The sequence below is a fragment of the Nymphaea colorata genome, chromosome 7, assembly GCF_008831285.2.
Source record: "Nymphaea colorata isolate Beijing-Zhang1983 chromosome 7, ASM883128v2, whole genome shotgun sequence".
Taxonomy (NCBI): Eukaryota; Viridiplantae; Streptophyta; class Magnoliopsida; order Nymphaeales; family Nymphaeaceae; genus Nymphaea; species Nymphaea colorata.
In genome coordinates, this window is record NC_045144.1 from 19,911,187 (window position 1) to 19,931,979 (window position 20,793).

General features: G+C 37.6%; 2 protein-coding genes across 3 annotated transcripts; both read left to right on the top strand.

The window, feature by feature from the left end:
* Positions 1-1,799: 1,799 nt before the first annotated feature.
* LOC116257772 (eukaryotic translation initiation factor 1A) lies at positions 1,800-6,593 on the top strand. The gene is made up of 2 exons (XM_031634748.2): positions 1,800-2,410; positions 6,277-6,593. Exon 1 carries the CDS (start codon positions 1,966-1,968, stop codon positions 2,401-2,403), a length of 438 nt encoding a protein of 145 aa, XP_031490608.1. The 5' UTR covers positions 1,800-1,965; the 3' UTR covers positions 2,404-2,410; positions 6,277-6,593.
* Positions 6,594-8,977: 2,384 nt separating this feature from the next.
* Positions 8,978-19,676, top strand: LOC116257474 (serine/threonine-protein phosphatase PP-X isozyme 2). Of its 2 annotated transcripts, XM_031634255.2 has the most exons (8): positions 8,982-9,200; positions 11,444-11,596; positions 16,355-16,417; positions 16,506-16,591; positions 18,668-18,743; positions 18,820-19,088; positions 19,172-19,250; positions 19,337-19,676. In XM_031634255.2, the coding sequence occupies exons 1-8, from the start codon at positions 9,060-9,062 to the stop codon at positions 19,385-19,387; spliced, it is 918 nt and encodes a 305-aa protein (XP_031490115.1). In that variant the 5' UTR covers positions 8,982-9,059; the 3' UTR covers positions 19,388-19,676. The 2 variants fall into 2 exon arrangements, with proteins under 2 accessions (XP_031490116.1, XP_031490115.1); XM_031634256.2 differs by lacking the exons at positions 18,668-18,743; positions 18,820-19,088; positions 19,172-19,250; positions 19,337-19,676 and adding an exon at positions 17,038-17,191 and having other exon boundaries at positions 8,978-9,200.
* The last annotated feature ends 1,117 nt before the right edge of the window (positions 19,677-20,793 follow it).

Genomic DNA, 20,793 nt, shown 5'->3' on the forward strand with positions numbered 1-20,793 from the left:
TGCCCCTAATCTTAAGGAAAATATTCACGTCTATAATATAGGCCACAAATTCTACGGCAGGTAAAAGATACCGACATGTGCCCATATCAAGCTCTGTAGAAATATATATCAAATGTAGTAAAACATAGTTATTTTGCCATTTTATTAATTTAAACGAACAAGTCTTCGAGCATATTGCTAGAGGTAGCCTTCGTCCCGCTGCTGTAGTTTGTAACAAATAATCCAGACAAATAATTAGTGGTTTGGCAACAGAACACATTTGTAAATACAAAATGATTAATAAAAAACTTGAATCTATCTATAAGCCTGTACACAAGCCGAGTCAAGCCCGAGCTTGGCCAGTTCCAGCTTGACTCGGCTGACTCGGTTCAAAAGCTTGAAATCGATTCGATTATACAAATCGAGCTTGAATTCAACTTGTTTAACCCATTTAACTCATTTAACTTGTGTAAACATAAAGTCGTTTTAACTCGTGTAACTTGTGAAGCCGGTTTTGACATTTTTATATAGAGTACCGTTTTGAGAGTAAAGTAAACTATAAACGAATCGAATTCTTAAAACTTTCAAGTATTTTTGTAACCATGAACTTGGCTTGTTTATAAATTAGTTGAGCACGAGCTAAATTTTTTTGAGCGAGTTCGAGCCGAGTGAGAGTTGGCTCGACTCGACTCGTTGTGCAGCCCTATCTACCTAATCTTTAAAACAAAGTTATGTAATAGTTATAATAAGAGTATTTATGCTACCAAATAACCGTTAAATCTTTCTCTTTTGCTACCAATTGTTTGAAAACAAAATCCTAAAAAGTATTTGCGCGTAACAATCTTGACTGACGCCATCTAGCCAATTGCTCAATGTGCCTAGTATACTTCTAAGAAGCCTAGCCCCATTTTGCCAAGGAAAAATATCAATTTCAGCTGAGCCATTTACCTTTAACGTTTAAAAATGATCACCTTTTGGATGTTTTCTAATAAGTGGCAATAAATTTTAATGACTTAAAAAGTGAAAAAAAATCTTAACTAAAGCATTGAAAATGTAATCTACCAACAGAGAAATTAGGAAATGCAAGTAGAAACTTCTGTTTCAAGCTATGTACCTAAAATGCCACAGCCGTTACTATTCTTTTTATTTCAAATCAATTCAGATATCATAAAAACTTTTTTTTTTTGCATTCAAGTCAAAATATTTTAAGATAATATTTGGTAACATATCGTTGAGATCGAGTTCAATCTTTTTTCTCATTGTGAATCTACCTCAACACACTTGTAATCTTAGTGTTTTTGGTAGTGTTTTTGGTAGCAGTGAGTATCCTATGAATCTACCTCAAAGATTAAGAAGTAATGTTTCATGAATCTGTCAAATGTCTAGATCTGATTCATTCAATAGTCATTAAAAGTCTTTACTATCAAATTACCTCTTAAAAACCCATTTAGTGAATGAAACAACATAACTGTTTTATAAATCAACTCTAAAAATCAAGTAGATTCATGAAATAATTTGTTTTCTTGCCATTTTAGTTTTAAAAAGTCAAACTTCCTCTGATAAGAACTTTCCTATACTCAAATCAAGCATGATAAGTTCATCTGTTATCGAAAATCCATGGCTTAAATGTATGAGGGCTTAAATGAAAATAACCACGGCTTAACGTAGAACTATAAGGCTTTTCCCAAAATTATTACAAAAGCATGTCCTTCCGACTGAAAAATTCCTCGAAATATCTAAATGGCACCCAAAGAAATAAAAAATTCTCATAAGGGGCCCAAGAAAAAGTCGAGTGTGCGTGGCTCTCGTCGTGCTTTTCACGCAATCTCTTCCTCCAAATTGAGGGAGGGAAAGAGGGAGGAAGAGAGTGCCAGAGAGGAGAGGGAGAAGCGGCGGGGAGCGGAGTCCCGGAGAAGGAGAGGAAGAAGCAGAAAGAAGGGAAGGGAGGACTGGTGGTGGTCGTGGTTTCTGTGCGGTTAGGGAAGGATGCCGAAGAACAAGGGAAAGGGAGGTAAGAACAGGAAGAGGGGAAAGAACGAGGCGGACGACGAGAAGAGAGAGCTGGTGTTCAAGGAGGACGGGCAGGAATACGCGCAGGTGCTTCGGATGCTCGGGAACGGGCGGTGCGAGGCGATGTGCATCGACGGGACCAAGCGGCTCTGCCACATCAGGGGAAAGATGCACAAGAAGGTGTGGATCGCCGCCGGGGACATCATCCTCGTCGGGCTGCGCGATTACCAGGACGACAAGGCCGACGTCATTCTCAAGTACATGCCCGACGAGGCCAGGCTCCTCAAGGCCTACGGTGAGCTTCCGGAGAACACCCGCCTCAACGAGGGCATCACCGGCGGCCTTGACGACGAGGACGAGGGTGGCGCCGACGACTATATCGAGTTCGAGGATGAGGATATCGATAAGATCTAAGATTAGGGTTTGTTTTCGTCTCTCTTTCTTTCTCTGGATATTATAATATTTTGTATGGTTGTTGTGGCTGACCTTTTTCGTTCCACTTGTTATTTTTCAGCTTCATTTTCGTTCTATTAGGGGAAAAAAAATTAGGGTTCCTGGTTCCATCATCATTTCTAACTAATGTTTATTTCGCAGCTTCTTCGTTTGAAGGTTGTTACTTGATTCTTTTAAAGTTCGGGTAGTGATAGGTTGGCCTTCTTCCGAAATTTGGTCTGGAAGGATGCGAAATTAGGGTTTTTATCGGCTTCCCTTTGTCTGGGTAGACGCTTTCATTTATTATCGATTGTTGTTGTATTTGCGGCTGCTCCATTCTAAGGTTGTTCTGACTGGTTCTTGTGAGGTAGTTTATGGATGGGTTTGTGCTTCTTCGGGATCTGGTTTTGCAGCATATAGGAATTAGATGCTTTATTTGCTTCACTTTGTTTGGGTGAGCTGTTTTGGTAAAATGGTTATTGCTTTCGTTTGCTTTCCTTTCTCAATTCGATGCTTGAACCTTTCATTGGATTTCTTTTGGATTCATATGCTAGGATTATAGTTCTTTTCCACGGTTTTAATGGGAAGAAACTGGTGTCAGGATGTCTCCAGTACTAACATGTTATGTGTTAAACAAAAGTTGTGCTTAAATGTTTCTCCATAACCATTTCAAATTCTTCATCTACCATTTTACAGGAAAGCTTAGCCATCCATAACTCTTTTGCAGCTCTTATATAAATGCACGAGTTCATCATCATGTGAATTTCACTGATGATTCAGGATGGGGTGTGTGTGTGTGTGTGTGTCTGCAGTATCACATTTCTTCACAAGCCGTTGAGTTATTCTTGATAAGGCGCTGGCTTACTAATCAGTTTGCTATAATTCTTGAATTTCTGAATAATACTATTTAACTGCACCTTAATATCTACTGAGTAGGCAGGATAAGAAAAAGTAGCTTATTAATATCTGAGACGATTTGATTATCTGTGGAGACTAAGAACGTATAAAGGAAATAACACGCCTCTTTATTTTCCATTTTTTGGTTTGTGTGTCTGTGTCTCTGCTGATTGGGAGCAAATAATAGTTGGTAGTTTCAACATCTAAGGGAAATAACACGCCTCTTTATTTTCCACTTCTCATCATTTATTACAATGAATCGATGTTGAAGCAAAAGCTTTATGTTATTGGAGTTCAAAATTTATATTATATGCCCTTCAGCTAACTTGGGCAATGGACGCCTTATGCCGTCATGTTATATGGTAGCAGTCACGCAGAATATCAGCCTTTTGAGAATTATACAGACTTGCTTCTTTTGGCATATTTTTTATGTGGAGCCCTGGCATGTTTTGAGTGGTCTATCAAGTCTTGTAATGGTGTTTCTTGACCTCAATGCCAGCTTCAACCTGATGTCTCTGTGGCTGTGAAAGGTGCAGAGCTATGCTTCTTAAGAAGCATCTTTTTAGGACTGTAAGTTAGATGTGATGGAGAAACAAAAAATGGAAGACACGGAATATTATATTTCAAACCTATTGATGGTGTTCATTTTTGTCTGCTTTCACGGAGTCAGCCTGGGCTTCTTGTCATAAGTCATGTGGTGCAATGTGAATCTTATGCAGCCTTGATTGTTTTCCTTTCTGAGTCAAGGGGAATCACTGGCACGTTGGATGCCTGTTCTAATTTTCTGTGCCAAGTCAACTTCCTACAACAACCTAGATTTCCAATATTTCAATTTTCAACTAACTTTGATGCTAGGTTTTTTTTTTTTTTTGCTTAGAAGAGGAAGATATTAGAAGTGTCGAATTACTCATTAAATCATGCTGGACTCTGCAGAATGAATGTAGAATGAAGATGGCCCATTGCACCCCAGCTTTGGGTATTCCATGAGTTCTTGAGCTTACCATAAGAGAGGGTGACATTTGGGAAGAACTTTCTGAGTCCCTTTTTTTTTTTTGAAATCAAAACTCTGGATGCAGAGTAATATTAGGTCGTTTAGAGTTCCATTATATAAAAAATTAAATTCTTAGAATATAGATAAGATTTTCTATGTGTGACTATGTATGGCCTTTCGAATCAGCTTCAATTATTTCTTGGTTTTGTTTTTATTTAAAACCATAATATCATCATTACGTGAGGTTTTTTCTAATCATATAAAGTGAATGTTTTTATGAAATTATTATGTGATACTGTATTTCAAATTTTGAGACTCACAGTCCAGGACACCAAATAATAGATTTTGCTACTATTGGCTGACTTGTCTCCTTCTCTTCCTTCAAATTGGGTTGCACATGCACTTTAGCCTCTTTATGGCATGTGCTACTGTAGCTACTAATTGCCTCTAGTTTTTGTTTCATTCATTATATTTATAAATTATAAGTCTCTGCCCACACCACATTCTCAATTTATTCATATGGAGACCTTCTAATCATGGTGGTGTGCACATTTGTTTCTTTCTTATTTGAAGGTTATGTATTTACCAAGCTGTTGATATTTCTAAGTTTCTAAACAAGTTCAAGAAAAATTGGTGTTCTATCTCTAAAGGAAATACAATATGGAACAAATTTGAGAAGTTCATAAGGTAAGATTTAATTTTTGCTTGAGATGAACAAGTGCAAGGTCACTCAAGTCTGTTTGGTCCTAATCAATTTCTTTTATCAGCGTTTGTATTTGAGGATGGTCTGATTTCTCTTGCACCCTGTTCTGCTGGACATGGCAAAAAATTGACCAATGAGATGTAGCCAATATGGGAACATGCTTATCCTTCTCCACCGCTCTAACACACAGAGAGATTGTAACACAGGAAAAGAATGAAAGATTTGTGACAGAATAATGATACTTTGTTTTGCATCAAAGTTTTTCTTCAAATATAAAGCAACCAAAGAGACTTGGATGTGATAGAACATCAGATTACTTCCAACTTTTCCTTTTCTAACTTTATTTATACAATTTATTGCACGTCTTTCTAGATTTAGATATTTGATAATCTCAATTCGCTGCCTAGTCCAGCCCAGACTAGGCACCCTGCCACCCTGGGCACCTGTACCTAGTGTTTATCGAGTGCACAGTTGCCAGCATCCTTTTTTCTTTTTTGGACGGTTGATTTAATAGTTTCTGTTCCTTCACTTGCTTTTTAATGTTTCCCATCTAAATCTGATGATTAACTAAGGCGATTTGGTCACATCTATGCACCAAGCAAGTATTGTCCCTCAGGAGTTAATTTTTTAGTAATTGAACTACTAACTAGTGCTTCTGACCATTTAAGGCCAAAACTTCAAATAACCTTTCCTTGTTTTCTACCTTTGATCTAAACTACGAAAAATCTTGTTCGGTGGTTTTGAGAGGATTTAGGTGAGATCGTGATGAAGTTTCAGTTCGTCAGTGATGATGTGCCGTACCGCTCCCTAACCTTCGGTTGTATGAGCTTTTATTGCATCCATACATATTTATTGTCTTAGCCTTAACGTTATAGGAGAAACTTTAGTCACAAAAAAATTTAAAATATATACTTGGTTGAGGAAGAGAATTGGATAGATGCAGTAAATGCTGATCTTTAAGATCCACAACTGTGTGTGTGTTTTGTTGCTCTCTGGCTTGGTCGTGCTTTTGTGAATTCCTGTTGTGGATAATGTGGTGATTACACTTTGGCATCCAACCCAAAAGAGGATCTTGCAAGATACCATAACTTTTAAAGCAGTGACATTCTGTTTGTTCTTTTCTTATTCATGTCATAATCTGGTTTCTTTGTCAGCTTGCCTCTTTCTTTACCTTGTTTCCTGTATCATGTATGAAAAATTGTCTTCACATTCTTTCCTTTACCTATCACCTGCACGTTGATACAATTAGTATTTGTGATTGCAGGAACTCTGGCGTGCCATGTTGGCCTGCGAAGTTTCAGTATGGACGATGTGTTACAGGAGATTTGGCAGTTGTTGCCTATGGACCATTTAGATAAGATCATATAGTAGTATTTACGTGTTATCTCAACCTCTAGAAATGGAACATGATTCTGTATACCTTTTTCATGTCTCTGGACAAATAATGAGTGATGAATTTGCCTTTTGGAATTTTGGTGGAATGATGCTATTGTGCAGTCTGGGTGAATCTGATGAACCAATTCCCTGTTTTCTATCGTTGGAAGATGGAATTAGCAGGCTATTTGTGATTGATTATGTCAACATCTGCTGACTGCCGCTGTGGTTGCTGCGCTGCTTTGCTCTCTGTCTCTATCTCTCTCTCTATTGTGCAATAGTGGGGGTGAATCTGATGAACCAGTTCCCTGCTCTCTGTGATTGGAAGACCTATCTAAATGTGTTTTTTATTATGTCACTATCTGCTGACTGCCGTTGTGGTTGCTATCTGCTTTGCTCTCTCTCTCTCTCTCACACACACACACACACATACACACGTTTTTTGTTTCTTAGTTACCAGAAGATTTCAGTGTGTTGAAATGCTTATTTATTCGAAATCGCACAGAAATGGGAACTCCATGTTTGTGGAGAACTTGCTTTCACATGTTTGCGTACCGAAACTTCTTAGTCGACTGCTTCTTCTATTATTATGATTATTTTAGGTTGTCTTATATATGAGAGCTGAAATCCTCCGTCCATCCAGCTTCTCACATGTGCAGCTTAATGGCATCGCGTATATGAGCGGCTGATGAGAGCTGAGAAATCTCTCTCTCTCTCTCCATATATGGAGAGAGAGAGGGAGAGAGATGTGGTAAACTGGTTCCATCTTTTGTGGCCGTATGTTTTAACAATTTTTGGGAAAATTAATATTCTGTTCTAATATTATTTTCATGTTTAAACAGAGTACATAAAAATCATGTTTTTTTTTTTTCATGTCAAGTGAGTCTTAAAAGAAAATGTTCAAGCCACTAATTTTACAACCTTATAAAATTTCATTTACATGTTTAAAATAGGAACATTGCCTTTGGTATTCTACGAATCTGTTCAGTGACTCGGGCAGATTGATGTAACATTGAATTATGACAGTCTTCTTAGTCGGCATTTGGAAACGGAAGCAAAAGACCTTAATAAAATACTAACAGTGTATCTATTATCAAATGCATTCTTGTAATCTCAATGGGACCATGAGTTTATCTTGTTGCAGAAAGAATGGACGGTTCTTATCTGTTGCTTATTTCATTCACCTTCTTCTGATCTCTTTTTTGGCCGACAGTGAAGGGAAATAAACCACTATTAGGCTGAGAGACCAGGCTATTCTGGTTCATGTTGTGCCAACAGTTGCTCTCCAACACGTAGCACCCCCATGTGCGAACCAGGTTCATTGCCATAACATATGGTCAAGAAAAATACTGCAAAAAATTCATAGATTCTGAGATAAATCTTTTTCACAGAATCACGTTTATGGTTACTGTCCAAGAGCACATGCCTGTACCTTTTGGTTTGGAACCTCTTGACTTCTCAGAATACCACCGTCACACAGTAGACATTGATGAGTTTCATAATTTCATCTTTCTTGAGTGATATGTTATGATCAGACAACTTAGAAATAGACACATCTATACTACTTTCTACAATTCAACTAATAATCACTTGTATGAGTTAGTAATTTCCATTGAAATTAGCATGATTTGGCAAGTGGTGTACTTAGCCCCAGTTTTCCTATGAAATAACAGATTTTGGGTACTTTCTAAATCATTAAAATTTCACATTTTCAGGTTGTTCAAAACTTCAAACCTTATAAAATCATATATGAATTTAATGTTTTGACGATTTAAAGGTGAACCCTAAGATGACTTTTTCAGCAATTTGTTAATGAATTTTTTTAAGGCATGAAAACGGATCGAATTCAAATTTCCTAGTAAGATGTATAATTAGCTAAATCGATCCGAATGAATCCTAATTTGTAAACTTTAATTCAAAACCAACCAGTTCCATTGTCTTTTCAGATTTTTGAGTTAGGCCAAGCTAATCAATCACTCATGTTTACCTGCAACTTTTTTTTCTGAACTTTTGAATTGTTAGAGACCGGGTATTCTATTTATCCTTCAATTCTAATGGCTACAAATCTTGCTCAAAAAAAATCGGGACCATAGAAAAGATAGCTTGTTTGGAAAGTACCAACATATTGATACATAAGAAATAGGATATATTACATAGGGAGATAGGGAGAGAGCGAGAGTATAAGTTCTTGTAAGAAATGTCATGTTCAAAAAGCAATTGATCTGATGATTAATTATTTATTGTAAAGAAAAGGACGGCGCGCAGAAAACGAGGGTTGGAAGTTGAGACGAGCAAGTACAAATAGGTTAAAAACATTTAAACCTATTAAACAAGAGTTGAAAATATTGACTGAACTTTATTGAATGAGATTCAAATTAATGGATATTATAAATCACTCGTTTGATTCAAAATTTCGCCGAAAAAAACTACTTGTGGCGTTAGTTTGATATTTCAGCACCGAGAGGAACACCTCATTGTCGTTCCATTCTACGTAATTTTGAAAGTAACGTAAAAAAAAGCGGCGACGGCTGTTACAGGTGTGGGCGACGGCGAAGAGGGAGAAAGGAAAAAGTGAAACGGTTTGAGGGGGAAAAACATAAAACTTGACAGGGAGAACGAAGAGAAGGGAGGGCGATAGGGAGAGACGGAGAGGGGGGGAGAGAGAGGGGGAGGATGTCAGACCTAGACAGGCAGATCGAGCAGCTGAAGAGATGCGAGCCCCTCAAGGAGTCGGAGGTGAAGGCCCTCTGCCTCAAGGCCATGGAGATCTTGGTCGAGGAAGGCAACCTCCAGAGAGTCGACGCCCCGGTCACCGTACGCTTCCTTACTCCGCGTTTTTTTTCTTCTTTCTGTGTTTTCTGTTTGTTTGATTCACGCATCACCTCGGACACCGATGTCTTCTTCTGCCCCTCCCCGTCCTTTATGTGTGTCCATCAAGTGGAGGCGCCATTCGCTGCTCCTCTTCCCGTTACTTCGTTTAACCGTTTGCTTTTTGTTCTTATTGGGCATGGACAGATGAGGAGGCTTATTCTTCTATTTTAAACATTTTATACTGTTTGGGGCATTTGTGGAGGGGATTTTGCGTGTTTGTCTTGATATTGTGCTCTGCTCTTCAGATTGCAAAAAATGCGCTTGTTGATGTTGTTATTCATTTGTTCATGGCATTTGGGCATCTGGTCATCTGGGCATTTGGGCACTCGAATTAAAACAAACGCCAGCCTGCAGTTAGTGGTGCCGAATTTTTCCTTGTAAGTGTTAATAGAGGGGATGAATTCCGGGCTTGCCCAATGGTGTTCTAGTTGATTACGTGCTGCCTTTTCTCCCGCTAGATTTCGTTGCTTTCTATAGGCTGTTTCTAGACCTATGGGTTGGTTCCGTAGATGGAGCATACACATTGTTTGTGTCGTATCATGTCCTGAAATATCTGGAAATGCGCTTTCAATGGAGATTTTTGTTGACTTTTGTTCTGTTAGTGAGTTCCTGCTTCCGAAAGCATGAGTGAAGGGTCATAATCCTCTAGTGGGCTAAACTGCAGTATGTTTGCTCTGTATCCACATAAAGATTCCATTTTGTGATGGGCATTCGTGCAACCCTTCATAAAATTGAGCTGGGTGTTTCTCAGGAAGTATTACCAATCGTTGTTTTGTGTTGGGCGTAAACATTTTTTACATTGCTTGATATGTGTACTCTTCAGCAGATGTTGAGATTGCTGCTATCTCAGCAGGAAATTACCATTTTTTGTTGAATTGGCTTTGATTGCTTGATATTTGTGCCTTTGAATTGCAGCCCGCAAATGTTGGTTTTTGAGATTGGTGCTTTGTCAACATATACCAATGCACTGGTTCTTGTTTATTCTTGCATGCAAGTCTTTGCTGCATAGTTGGACATCTATAACCTTGGTGCATGTCATAGTGAAACAAATGTTTTTTGAATAGCTCAACAGTAGTAGGCTCATAGCTGTGATGCATATACTTGACATATGGTCTGAACTCTGAAGATACATGAATGTTGTCACATGGCTTGATATTTATATAATTATATGTATGTTGAATATCATGGATATATGATCAAACTCTAGGCTAAGTCACAGTCTATGTCACATGGGTGCAGGTACGATATGGGTACGGACACAACAGTTTTGAAAATTTTGGATACGCGGATACGACAAATTTTATATTCTTAAAAATGATAAAATGAAAAAAAAAACATTAAATTAATAGTCCACTCTTACAATCTCGTAAGAAAGTTTGTTTATCACAAAAGTGCTGAGTATTTGAAATGATTGTTCATGGAAATAATTGGATGAATCCCTAAAAAATGATAAAATAAAAAAAAATTAAATTAATAGTTTATTTTTTGGCGTGTCCCCACCCGTGTCCCGTACCTATATCCCTGTGTCGGCGTGTCGGAGCGGCTACGTGGGCTAAACCCACGTATCTGTGTCACGTAGGTCATAGTGGTACCTGGGCTCCTCCACGGGATTGGGTACGTTTGGACCTAGAACCGATCCAAACCACAAAAAAAAAACATTGTCTTGGTCTCTTTTTATGTAAGAACTATGAAAGGAACATTGCCTTAATGATGTGATGATATAAATTTCGTTTTTTAGAATTAAAAATATATAATTATCGTCGTACCGCCGTACCAAAATTGGCAAAAACGTCGTATCCGTACTACTTCCCCGTACCCGTACCTATGTGACCTAAACTCTAGGTTTTGAGCATGATTTTTTATGCTCGAAAGATTTGAGTGATACTATTCGTAGTTCATACATCTGATGGACAAGTTATTCACAGAGTACTGGACATCGTTATTCTGTTTTTTAGTTGGTATCTTTATCAAAATGACCGTAGTAACAATTTGTTTTTATGAAGGTCCCTAACTTTTCTTGTTATTCCTTGTTTGGATGCATTTGTTTCCCCAAGACTGTGGTGTTACTCAAACTCTTCAAAACAAAGTATCCTATTATTTTTCCATTATAATTCTGTCTTATTGAAAACACTGTCTGCAGTGTTTTCCTTTTCTTTTGTAACTAGAGGTTACTTCCATGCCTCCAGATATGCGGTGACATCCATGGGCAATTTTATGACATGAAGGAGCTTTTCAAAGTCGGAGGTGATTGTCCTAAAACCAATTACTTATTTCTTGGAGATTTTGTTGATAGAGGTTTCTACTCTGTGGAAACATTTCTGCTTCTGCTAGCATTGAAGGTAAATTTTAGATGCATTTGTTGTTATAAGTAGTGCAATTCAGAATTAAGTTTCTTAGAGAAAGACAAAACTTGTTCTTTGCAGCAGAGTTGAATTTCTAGATTATGCTGTTATTAGATGCTTTTCTTCATTTACTTGCAGCTGACATATCAAGAAGTACCAGTATTTTTTTTATTGGTTATGTTCTGGAAACTTTATTTACGAAGTGGTCCATGGTTGCCTGCTTCTTTGGGCGTGAAAAGTTGCATAAATGGCCTTCTGAAGACTTTTAAGATATACTCACCATCTGCAACTATGCAGTCTCAAATATATATATTTCTTCCTTATGGTGATATGTTTACTATCTGGTGCTTATGTTGCATCCTTTTTTAATTTATGCTGTAAATCATCTGTTTCTTCTGCTAGTTCAGTTTCATGTTTCCTCTAGTTTACGTTTTTAATTGGTAATAGTTTATGAGAACTCAGCAATAAAGGTTTGTGAGTCTATGACGATTCAATCAATTCATCTGATGTCGTGGAAATGGCTTCTGCCAGTCCAGATAGCTATTTGGGAAAGAATGAAAGATGTTGATGCCAGTGAATATCTAAAATTTTCAGGCTGAAAGTGCAAAAAGTTTACAGTGAGATTAGCTTGCTGTGAAAGTGAACCCATAGTCCTGTCCTTGCTATAAAAAAAAAATTCTCATTATACTTTCTTGTATTTCATGCTTGAAATACATCACATAAATAGATTTATCTGATGCTCATTTGTGCTATGCTCTGCATAAAGAGCTTTAGATGGCTGCAGCTTTGATCTGGAAAAAAGGATTCTGTTAATTAGAAAAATGTGTCCGCCATTGCTTGTTAGATCTTTTAGTGGTAGCATATGACTGGAAGAACTGGATGTAATGGGAGGAAGGGCAAAAAGAGGTTTGAAGGGCAGCAAGTAAATATATTTATTGTTAAAGGTACAGATGGCTATTGGATTTGCAATAATGTTTCAATGCGCTAGTGTAGTATTTTCTCGTCAAGGAACCAACATGACATAGGCATAAATACTACAGTTCACACTCATGCCTATGCTGAACAACTTTTTGCAAAGTCTATAAACAAATGTTTTTGGTGTTCAGGAACAAATTTTGATGTGTTTTAATCTTTTATTCATCTAATTATTCAGTCAAGGTCAATAATTTTCATGGTTTTTCCATTCAAGATGTTATTCATGTATTTATTATTTCAATATTTTCTTTTACGATCCTCTGCATGTGCATGAGTGTGTGCCTGTGCAAACACATTTCTGCTGTATAGATATTCATGTGTGTGTCACATTGATTGACTACTGTTGTTACATTTAAGTATTTCTTCAAGATCTAATTTAACATATGAACGAAAATGGTCCAAAATATAAGAATAACAAAATTTATGAATATCTGATGTTGAGATTGGGTTGTACAAGCTCAATTAAACTAAGACTAATCTTGGGGTTCTTCAAAAACCTGATTTGGATATCAATTTTTCTTTTTTTGAAGTTTATAATGTTCAATATTTTGTATCCTTTCATACTATTGGATTTGTGAAGAATGACGTAAAGTGGATAAAATGGCTGAACAACCCTTAGATAACCAGTTGAAGCAGAGATGACATCATGTATAAAGTTGACAAGTGGTCAATATTTTGTGTCTTTTCATTTTCATTTGGGGTCAATTTTTTGGCTCCCTTCTGTTTTCACCCTCATTTCTTTTATTAGACTAGTATCTTTAATTATAACTTCTTAGATAACATACTGAAGATTGGTTTATTATCATGTATGTCACGTGCAATGGACAGACTATATTTTACTTAATTAACGTTATATATTTATTATTTGTTTTGATAATTTAGTTACCAAAATTTTCTTATATGATGTTGCTTTATTTAGATCTGATGTAATAGTCACCACTTTTTTTCTTTATGGGAGTCGGTTAGCTGGATATTCATTAGCAAATTTGGTTATATAGGCTCTGGTTCTCATGCTTTTCTCTATGCATTAATTATGGTTTTGATATTTTAATTCCGAATTTTGCTTGTTGCATGATCTTGGTATCTCAATGAACATTGCCGGCCTGGAGATTAGTGCACTATTAATGTAGGTTTTCTGTACATCCCTTCTTTGAAATTGTGGTTTTTCAAAATCCTCCAAAGTCTACAAGTAGTTGGTGGCATCATCCTTATTAATAATGTGGTGGTGGTTTGAGAATACACAGATATGTTTCTGGAGGAATCCCGTAATCTGCTTCCATAGTGAGAGGTAGACTTCAAGATCAAGCGAGTATGAACTAGCACACTCTAGAGCACCATATAACATGTAATTTCAAAAAGATAAAAATTTTATTATTTCGCAGAGTTCAAATTGCTTATGTTGTATTCCTAGAAAAGGAATCAAGCTTGTTTGAACCTCAGAGTCTCAGACTATGTTTAGAGTTTTTGGAGTTGAGGCTGCTGCTTCAGTCTTCTCTTCGTCCTCTAGATAAAATGGCTTTGTATTGCACTAAATACTTTCAAATTTAGGGGCTTCGTTGGGCTGTATACTTGTCAACATGAGATGGTTTTGGCCATTTGCTAACTACGCTAGCAGCTGAAGTCTCATTAATGCAACTATTGACATAGTTCTTGGATTTGACTAAAGTATTCTTTGCCTTAACTATATGATGATATTACTTATTAAGGCAAAAAATTGAATAATTCACAAATCACAAAACTTTGAAGCATCTCTTCTCACAAAAAATCTTATATATGTCCATAAAAGTGGTTGAAGCTTGTAAAAATAATGAGTGCTTTGTTTTGTTTCAACCAAGGTGGTAGCAGCTGCTAACCCAGACTCACGCACTCTGCAAACTCGAAGATCAGCTTCAAATGATATTTCATTACTAAGGATTTAATCCCTAAATGATCGACTATATAGTGTTTGAACTCAGTTATCAGGTTTATTTAGTCCCTCCTCATCCACTCTATCCATTTTAAGTCTAACAAACAAAAGACGAGTAAAAGAAACATAAAGAGATGAACTTGGTGTGGACCTTCGGGTCCACTACTAACACAAGGAAACCAAACGTTATTACAAACAATGTTTTAAAACCCGATAACTCGGGGACCGATAACTTGGGGACTCGACTCATCCTTTATCGACTCGTGACTTGGCGAGTCACTCGGTGACCCGGGCCAAGTTTTGTCAACTATTGTTAAATATATATTTTCAACATACGTCTTGTTCTGTGCGTTCAGTTTCAGCCCTACAAACTTTTGGAATGAAACCAAAACCTTGTTTACATTTTATATATCTCTCTTGTCTTGACCAAGGCTATCAAGAAGGAGGGAGAGGGACTGAAAAAGGGTTGGACGAAGGGGCCAGAGAAAGAGGTGCGGGGAACATGGTTGGAAAATGAGAATGAAAAAGTCTTGGATGAAGTGGCCAGACATGAGAGAAAGAGAGAGCTAATTGATCGAAAAGGATGAAAAGAAAAAAAAATTGAACAGAGTCAGATGGAAAACAAAGCGTACTTTAGATGTGAAATGCCAACAAAGTCATCTGAATCACTGCTATGCCTGAGATCGCGGGGAGGATGAAGTTGGGTTTTGAGAAGATTACCCCTTTCAAAGCCCTAATGGTTGAAGAACAACAAAGGAACTCAGCCATTTGTGTTTCATCTTATATTTCTTGTTCAATTTACTAAAAGACATCAGTTATGCTTCTTTATACCTGCTTGCCATTTATTAGTTTTCACATGTAACTGATCAAGTTTACGATGTGTGACTTCTTGCCGACTGAAACTCACAACGTTTAGTAAAAGAAAAACAACTAAACATGCTCGAGATTAGAGACTTGTCCGAGTCAGATGAGTTTGGGTCAGTCACCTGAGTTTTAGACATCAACGAGTCTACCTGCTAGGTTTGACCCGTTAGGGAGCCAAGTCAAGTTGACTCAGCAAGTTTTCAACATTGATTATAGATACACTTACTAGAAAGGCAAAATTAGGCAATCCCAAGCTCTTGCACTGGGCCTTGATCTTGAGACCTCATGGACTTAAATCAGGAGTCACGAGCTAGTTGGTTATGACCCAATTCCTGACAAGTTGCTTAAAATTTTTTTGCTTAAGCCTAGAAGGTCCTTGGACTTCACACATAAACCTCTGATGAGGAATCAGATTAGTGAGTTGATATATGATAGTCATAAACTGTTTGCCTTCTTGGTCTTAAAGTTTTTGGCTCTTTAGTTTTACTAGTTGCTATTGGTTGGAGTGTAAAAACTTTTGAATGTCAATAGGTTTCCAGATAGAGTTCTTGTACCTGCATTCGACAGGCACCTGTATGTTGAGGCTGTTGGGTTTGTCCACAGTATTGAGCCTGAATACAAAATTACTGAACATTTCTCATAGGTCTAAATGTGGTAAACGTATTGGTTTCAGGCTGCATTGACATTTTGCTCCAATGATGTGGTTGACCAAGTCCCTTTCATTAAAATGGCACCTGGATACCAAGAACTAATTAGTGTATTTTTTTATTTCATCTTCCTCTTTTTGATAGATATGTTTAACAACAACTTGCATAGTTGGTTTTTGAAAATGTTTCTTGAACTTGTACTTTGTTGTTTGTACTTGGTTTTTGCCTGCTTTTTCTTGGTAATGGTGTTTCCAAAAGTCATAATTTCTGAGGGTTACTTCTGTTAGCCATATATTCATTTATGTTGTCTGACCATCCATTTTCGTCTTCTTTCATTTGAGGACTAATCGGTAGTTCATGCAGGTGAGATATCCAGATAGAATAACTCTTATTCGAGGTAACCATGAGAGCCGACAGATCACACAGGTTTGATGATGATCATGCTTCATACAATATTTTTTTCCCAAACAAGGGCCAAGTGATTAGATGGTTTATATAGTCTTTTGTTGGCCAGGTTTATGGATTTTATGATGAGTGCCTCCGCAAATATGGTTCAGTAAATGTCTGGAGATATTGCACTGACATATTCGATTATTTAAGGTCAGGTGATGTGGTCAACATTTATTTTCCAATGTCACACTAATAGGTCCTTCATATTGTCTGATTCTTTGGGTACCTAGAAAGAGGAAATCCACGCGTTTTAGTTTACACTAGAAATTATGGCTTTTCACTTACAAAAAGTTAACGGGTAACTGCTTAACAGATAAAGGGCATATTGTATTTTTTTGGTAAAGGAAGCTCACAATAATTTCTGCTTGCTCCGTAGAGGGTCATCAGCTGTTAGCGTTGTTATCCCAGTTGTTCTGGTATGATATGAGAGCATGTGTTGTTACGTTGCATCACCTGGTTTACTTGCTCTATTGGGAAGAACGCCAAAGTCAAAACAATATATAAGTTAAAGGAGAGCAGTACTATAACACTAGGCGGCTTGCTATGTTTTCCTTTGTTTTAACCTCGGTTTTCTTACTTTGGCTTGGATCATGCAGGTGCAACACCATGTAGCTAACAGATGCACTCCTGCTCAGACTGCTAAATGCATGTTGCTGGCAATAATAGCCAATTTGGATAGGCAGTGCCCTTGTCTTCTATTCCTGATCACGGAAAGCCCTCTGCAACATAATCTTGGATGTGTCCACCAGTTCCCCAGCCTCGTTGCGATCCAACTCAGGAATGCAAGCCTGAATGGGGCCAAAACCCTGTTTTAAATTAGTGAGTTGTTTAATGAGTCTGTTAATTAGGTGTGCTTATAACCTGCCGGGGAGATGGGCAAGGGAAATTGGACAAGACTTGCACTTCCTGAGAACTTTCACTTATCACACTCGAAGAGTCACCAGTTCAGTCAAATTGTCGCTTGATTTGGCTGTCTTGGCGCAACTAATTGGGTTATGGGTGAGAAAAGTTGGGAAATCACCAAAGCTAAATAATTTATCACTTTGAAGAACAATACATGTTTGAAAAGAGAACTTTTTGTAGCTTCATAATCATCCAAAGTGTCTGATTGCTTAGGGCACTTGTTTTAGTCCTGCTCCTTTCATCAAGGAAATGGCAGCTTAAAAGGCTATTAATATCTGTCAAGGATAGATGCGTCTGGGAGTCCTGGTCTATTCATTGAAGGGGAAAAGCATCCAAAAGGCAACATGAGTGGAAATCAGTGCCTTAATGGAACTTTTCTATCACCAACTGAAGCTCATATTTTGCTTTGTACTTGTTCCATCATGGGCAATCTTGTGATAAAACTCTCAGATTGCTAGACCTTTGTTGCTGAAAAACCAATAAAATAAACAGAACAACTAAATAATTGAGCTCTAATAACAAACATAAACATTGATAATTTATCTCCTATGTCACATGCACCCCCAAGGAACATCCACACCCATGTTGACACTTGGGACCTGGGTGTGGTTATGGGCATAATCAAAATTGTGTTTGTGTGGTCCAAGCGTCCTCTGCTCTTCCCTATCCAGCTTTATATTTACCCAACTTGGTCTGACTTTTAGTGTTGTTTTGATCTGGTCATTATCCTTCTCTCTTAATTTTATTTAACTGTATATATTGTTGTAGTACGTTGATTATGAAATACCTACTTGTTGTTTAGCTTTCCTTTATATTCTTGACCTCTTTCTCCCTCCCTCCCTCTCTCTCTCTCATATATATATATATATAATCGAAAGTCGCTGGATGGTTACAAATGAAAAATTGCATGAGCACTAGTGATGGTTCATGGTGCTTTTAATGATGGTTTACTGTGCTTTCATTAACAAATTTTTAATTTTTAACCATCTGGCATCATCCAGCATACGCCAGGTTTGAATTCTCTTATGTATATGTTGTGTCTCTTTCCAAGTTTTTTCAAAATTGCTCCATGCTTGTGTGAATCTGCATTCACATGGCATAGTTTGTCTTCACTTCACAATAATTACTTTTGTAACTTGAGGATTATGTGATGAAGCATCTCACCTGGTGACATATGAGGAGTCTTATCTGGATTGACTTGCTAGTCTTTAAATAAAATTAGTATATTCAGGCTAAAATCCATGCTTTAACCTTGTGCTTCGTCCATACATTGCCCATACCTTCTCAACTGTTGACTAATTCATTCCCAATGCTTTGTAACAGTTTGTCAGCACTCATTGAAAATCGTGTTTTTAGTGTTCACGGTGGCCTTTCTCCATCAGTTACTACAATAGATCAGGTCCTTCTCTGTCCCCGTCACTGAGTGAAGGCATTGCTCATTAACTTTTATAACCAATATTTATTCTTCGATTCAGATTAGGAAGATTGACCGGAAGCAGGAAGTTCCTCATGATGGAGCAATGTGTGACCTACTATGGTCAGACCCTGAAGACATAGTTGATGGTTGGGGTCTAAGTCCTCGAGGTGCTGGGTTCTTGTTTGGTGGCAATGTTGTCAGCATGTTTAATTATACAAATAAGATTGATTACATCTGTCGTGCTCATCAGTTGGTAATGGAGGGCTATAAATGGATGTTTAATAACCAAATTGTCACAGTGTGGTCTGCACCCAATTACTGTTACAGGTATTTTTCTCTTTTTCTCGTATCCCAGTTAATCTATCAATATTGAACAGAGACAATTTTATGATTCATCATTGTTTTCTCAGATGCGGAAATGTGGCTGCCATTCTGGAGTTGGATGAGAACCTAAACAAGCAGTTTCGTGTCTTTGAGGCTGCTCCTCATGTTTGTTCCAATCTTGGATCTTATTGCTGTCACTTTTTTCTATTTTTCTTGTACCGACTTTTGATTTTGCTGCTGGTTGTATGCAGGAATCAAGAGGAGTTCCTTCCAGAAAACCTGCACCTGATTATTTCCTTTGATTGGAAACCATGGGCCATTCTCCTCTCCTCGTGTGAAATCACCAAGTGAGCTAACTGATGTGCAGTACTGCAATTTTATTTCATCAGTTTTGCTTGTCCACGGTTCACTTGGTGGTGTAATGAAGCCTGTCTAGATCAATTTTTTTCCAGAAGTCGTTTAATTGATCTGAGGCGATGGGCGCTCTTGTAAGAATAGAACATATTGTGATGTAATTTGTCCTGCAAAGATCTTATATGTTTATAAGAGACAAGTCAGGGCACCTTAGTCCGGCTCCTTTTTTGGCTCTCCTATGTTTGTGCTTAAACTAGCCGTTTGTATTCCTATCTCAATTGTTAGCACTTGCAGCGCGGTTCGTCATATATTATGTGTGTGTGAGCGGATCCTCAAATGAGGTCTTACAACTTACCACCTCTACCTCCTGCAAAAGAATTCTCCTAAGGATTGGAACGCATTTTTACTCAAATTTATGCACTGGCGTTCTGAAACTCAAACCTGTAGATTCTTTAAAAAACGTAAGTTGCTTCAACTAAGTTTCCAGATATTAAACTCTTGAAATCAGCCCTTGAAACACTTCAGCTTGGTTGCACAAATAGTATTCTATGAATACTAAAAAAGTTCAATAGTTGGGCGGAAGTTTTAGAATTTGTGACCGCAGGTGGTGTGAATGGAACGTGAAAGGGTGTCGATATCTGCATCATGTCTCTACTGCCATTCTGCTGCTTGAGTTCAAGTTTCCTCATGGTCTTGTTCTGATGGGGCTTAGAGTTCATCTTCATCAAAGATATAAACTCCTACCTTGATATCCCGAATATTTGCAGAAGCTGATCAGTAAGTTTTGACCAAGCTCTTTCACATGGGACTCACGAACTTTGTCTTCCACTATTCAAACGCACCTCTAAGAAGACATTTGATTCCATGTTCCAGGAACTGAAGGAACAGAATGTCCAGTCTAGGTGCCTGATGTGAGCCACTTGTGGACTAGGATTGCATTGTGTGGAACAGAAGCTCCACACAAGACATGGAGTTTTTGTGCTTTGTTGCTCCGCCAAATTTGAAAAATGATGGAAATTTTTTTTGAGAACACAGTGTTCCACTGAAATGCCATGTCCCAGTTCGATGTAGCATGCATTTGCGGGGCCACCGTAACTCTAAGACATGAAATTCAAATGTTCTCTAATAATCAACGTTACATTACAGCTTTAAGGAGTACAATTAAAGTAGCTCATAGTCAAGAGGTTCAAGGTTTAAATGTTTAAATCTAGTGGTCGTTGTCACACTTCCATGCATTATTTCTCTAAACTATTCCATGCATTATTTCTCTAAACTACAAAGACTGACAAACACGACATTTGAATCTCATAGATTTGAAGACGATTTTTCCTAAATAAATATTAATATAACGTTA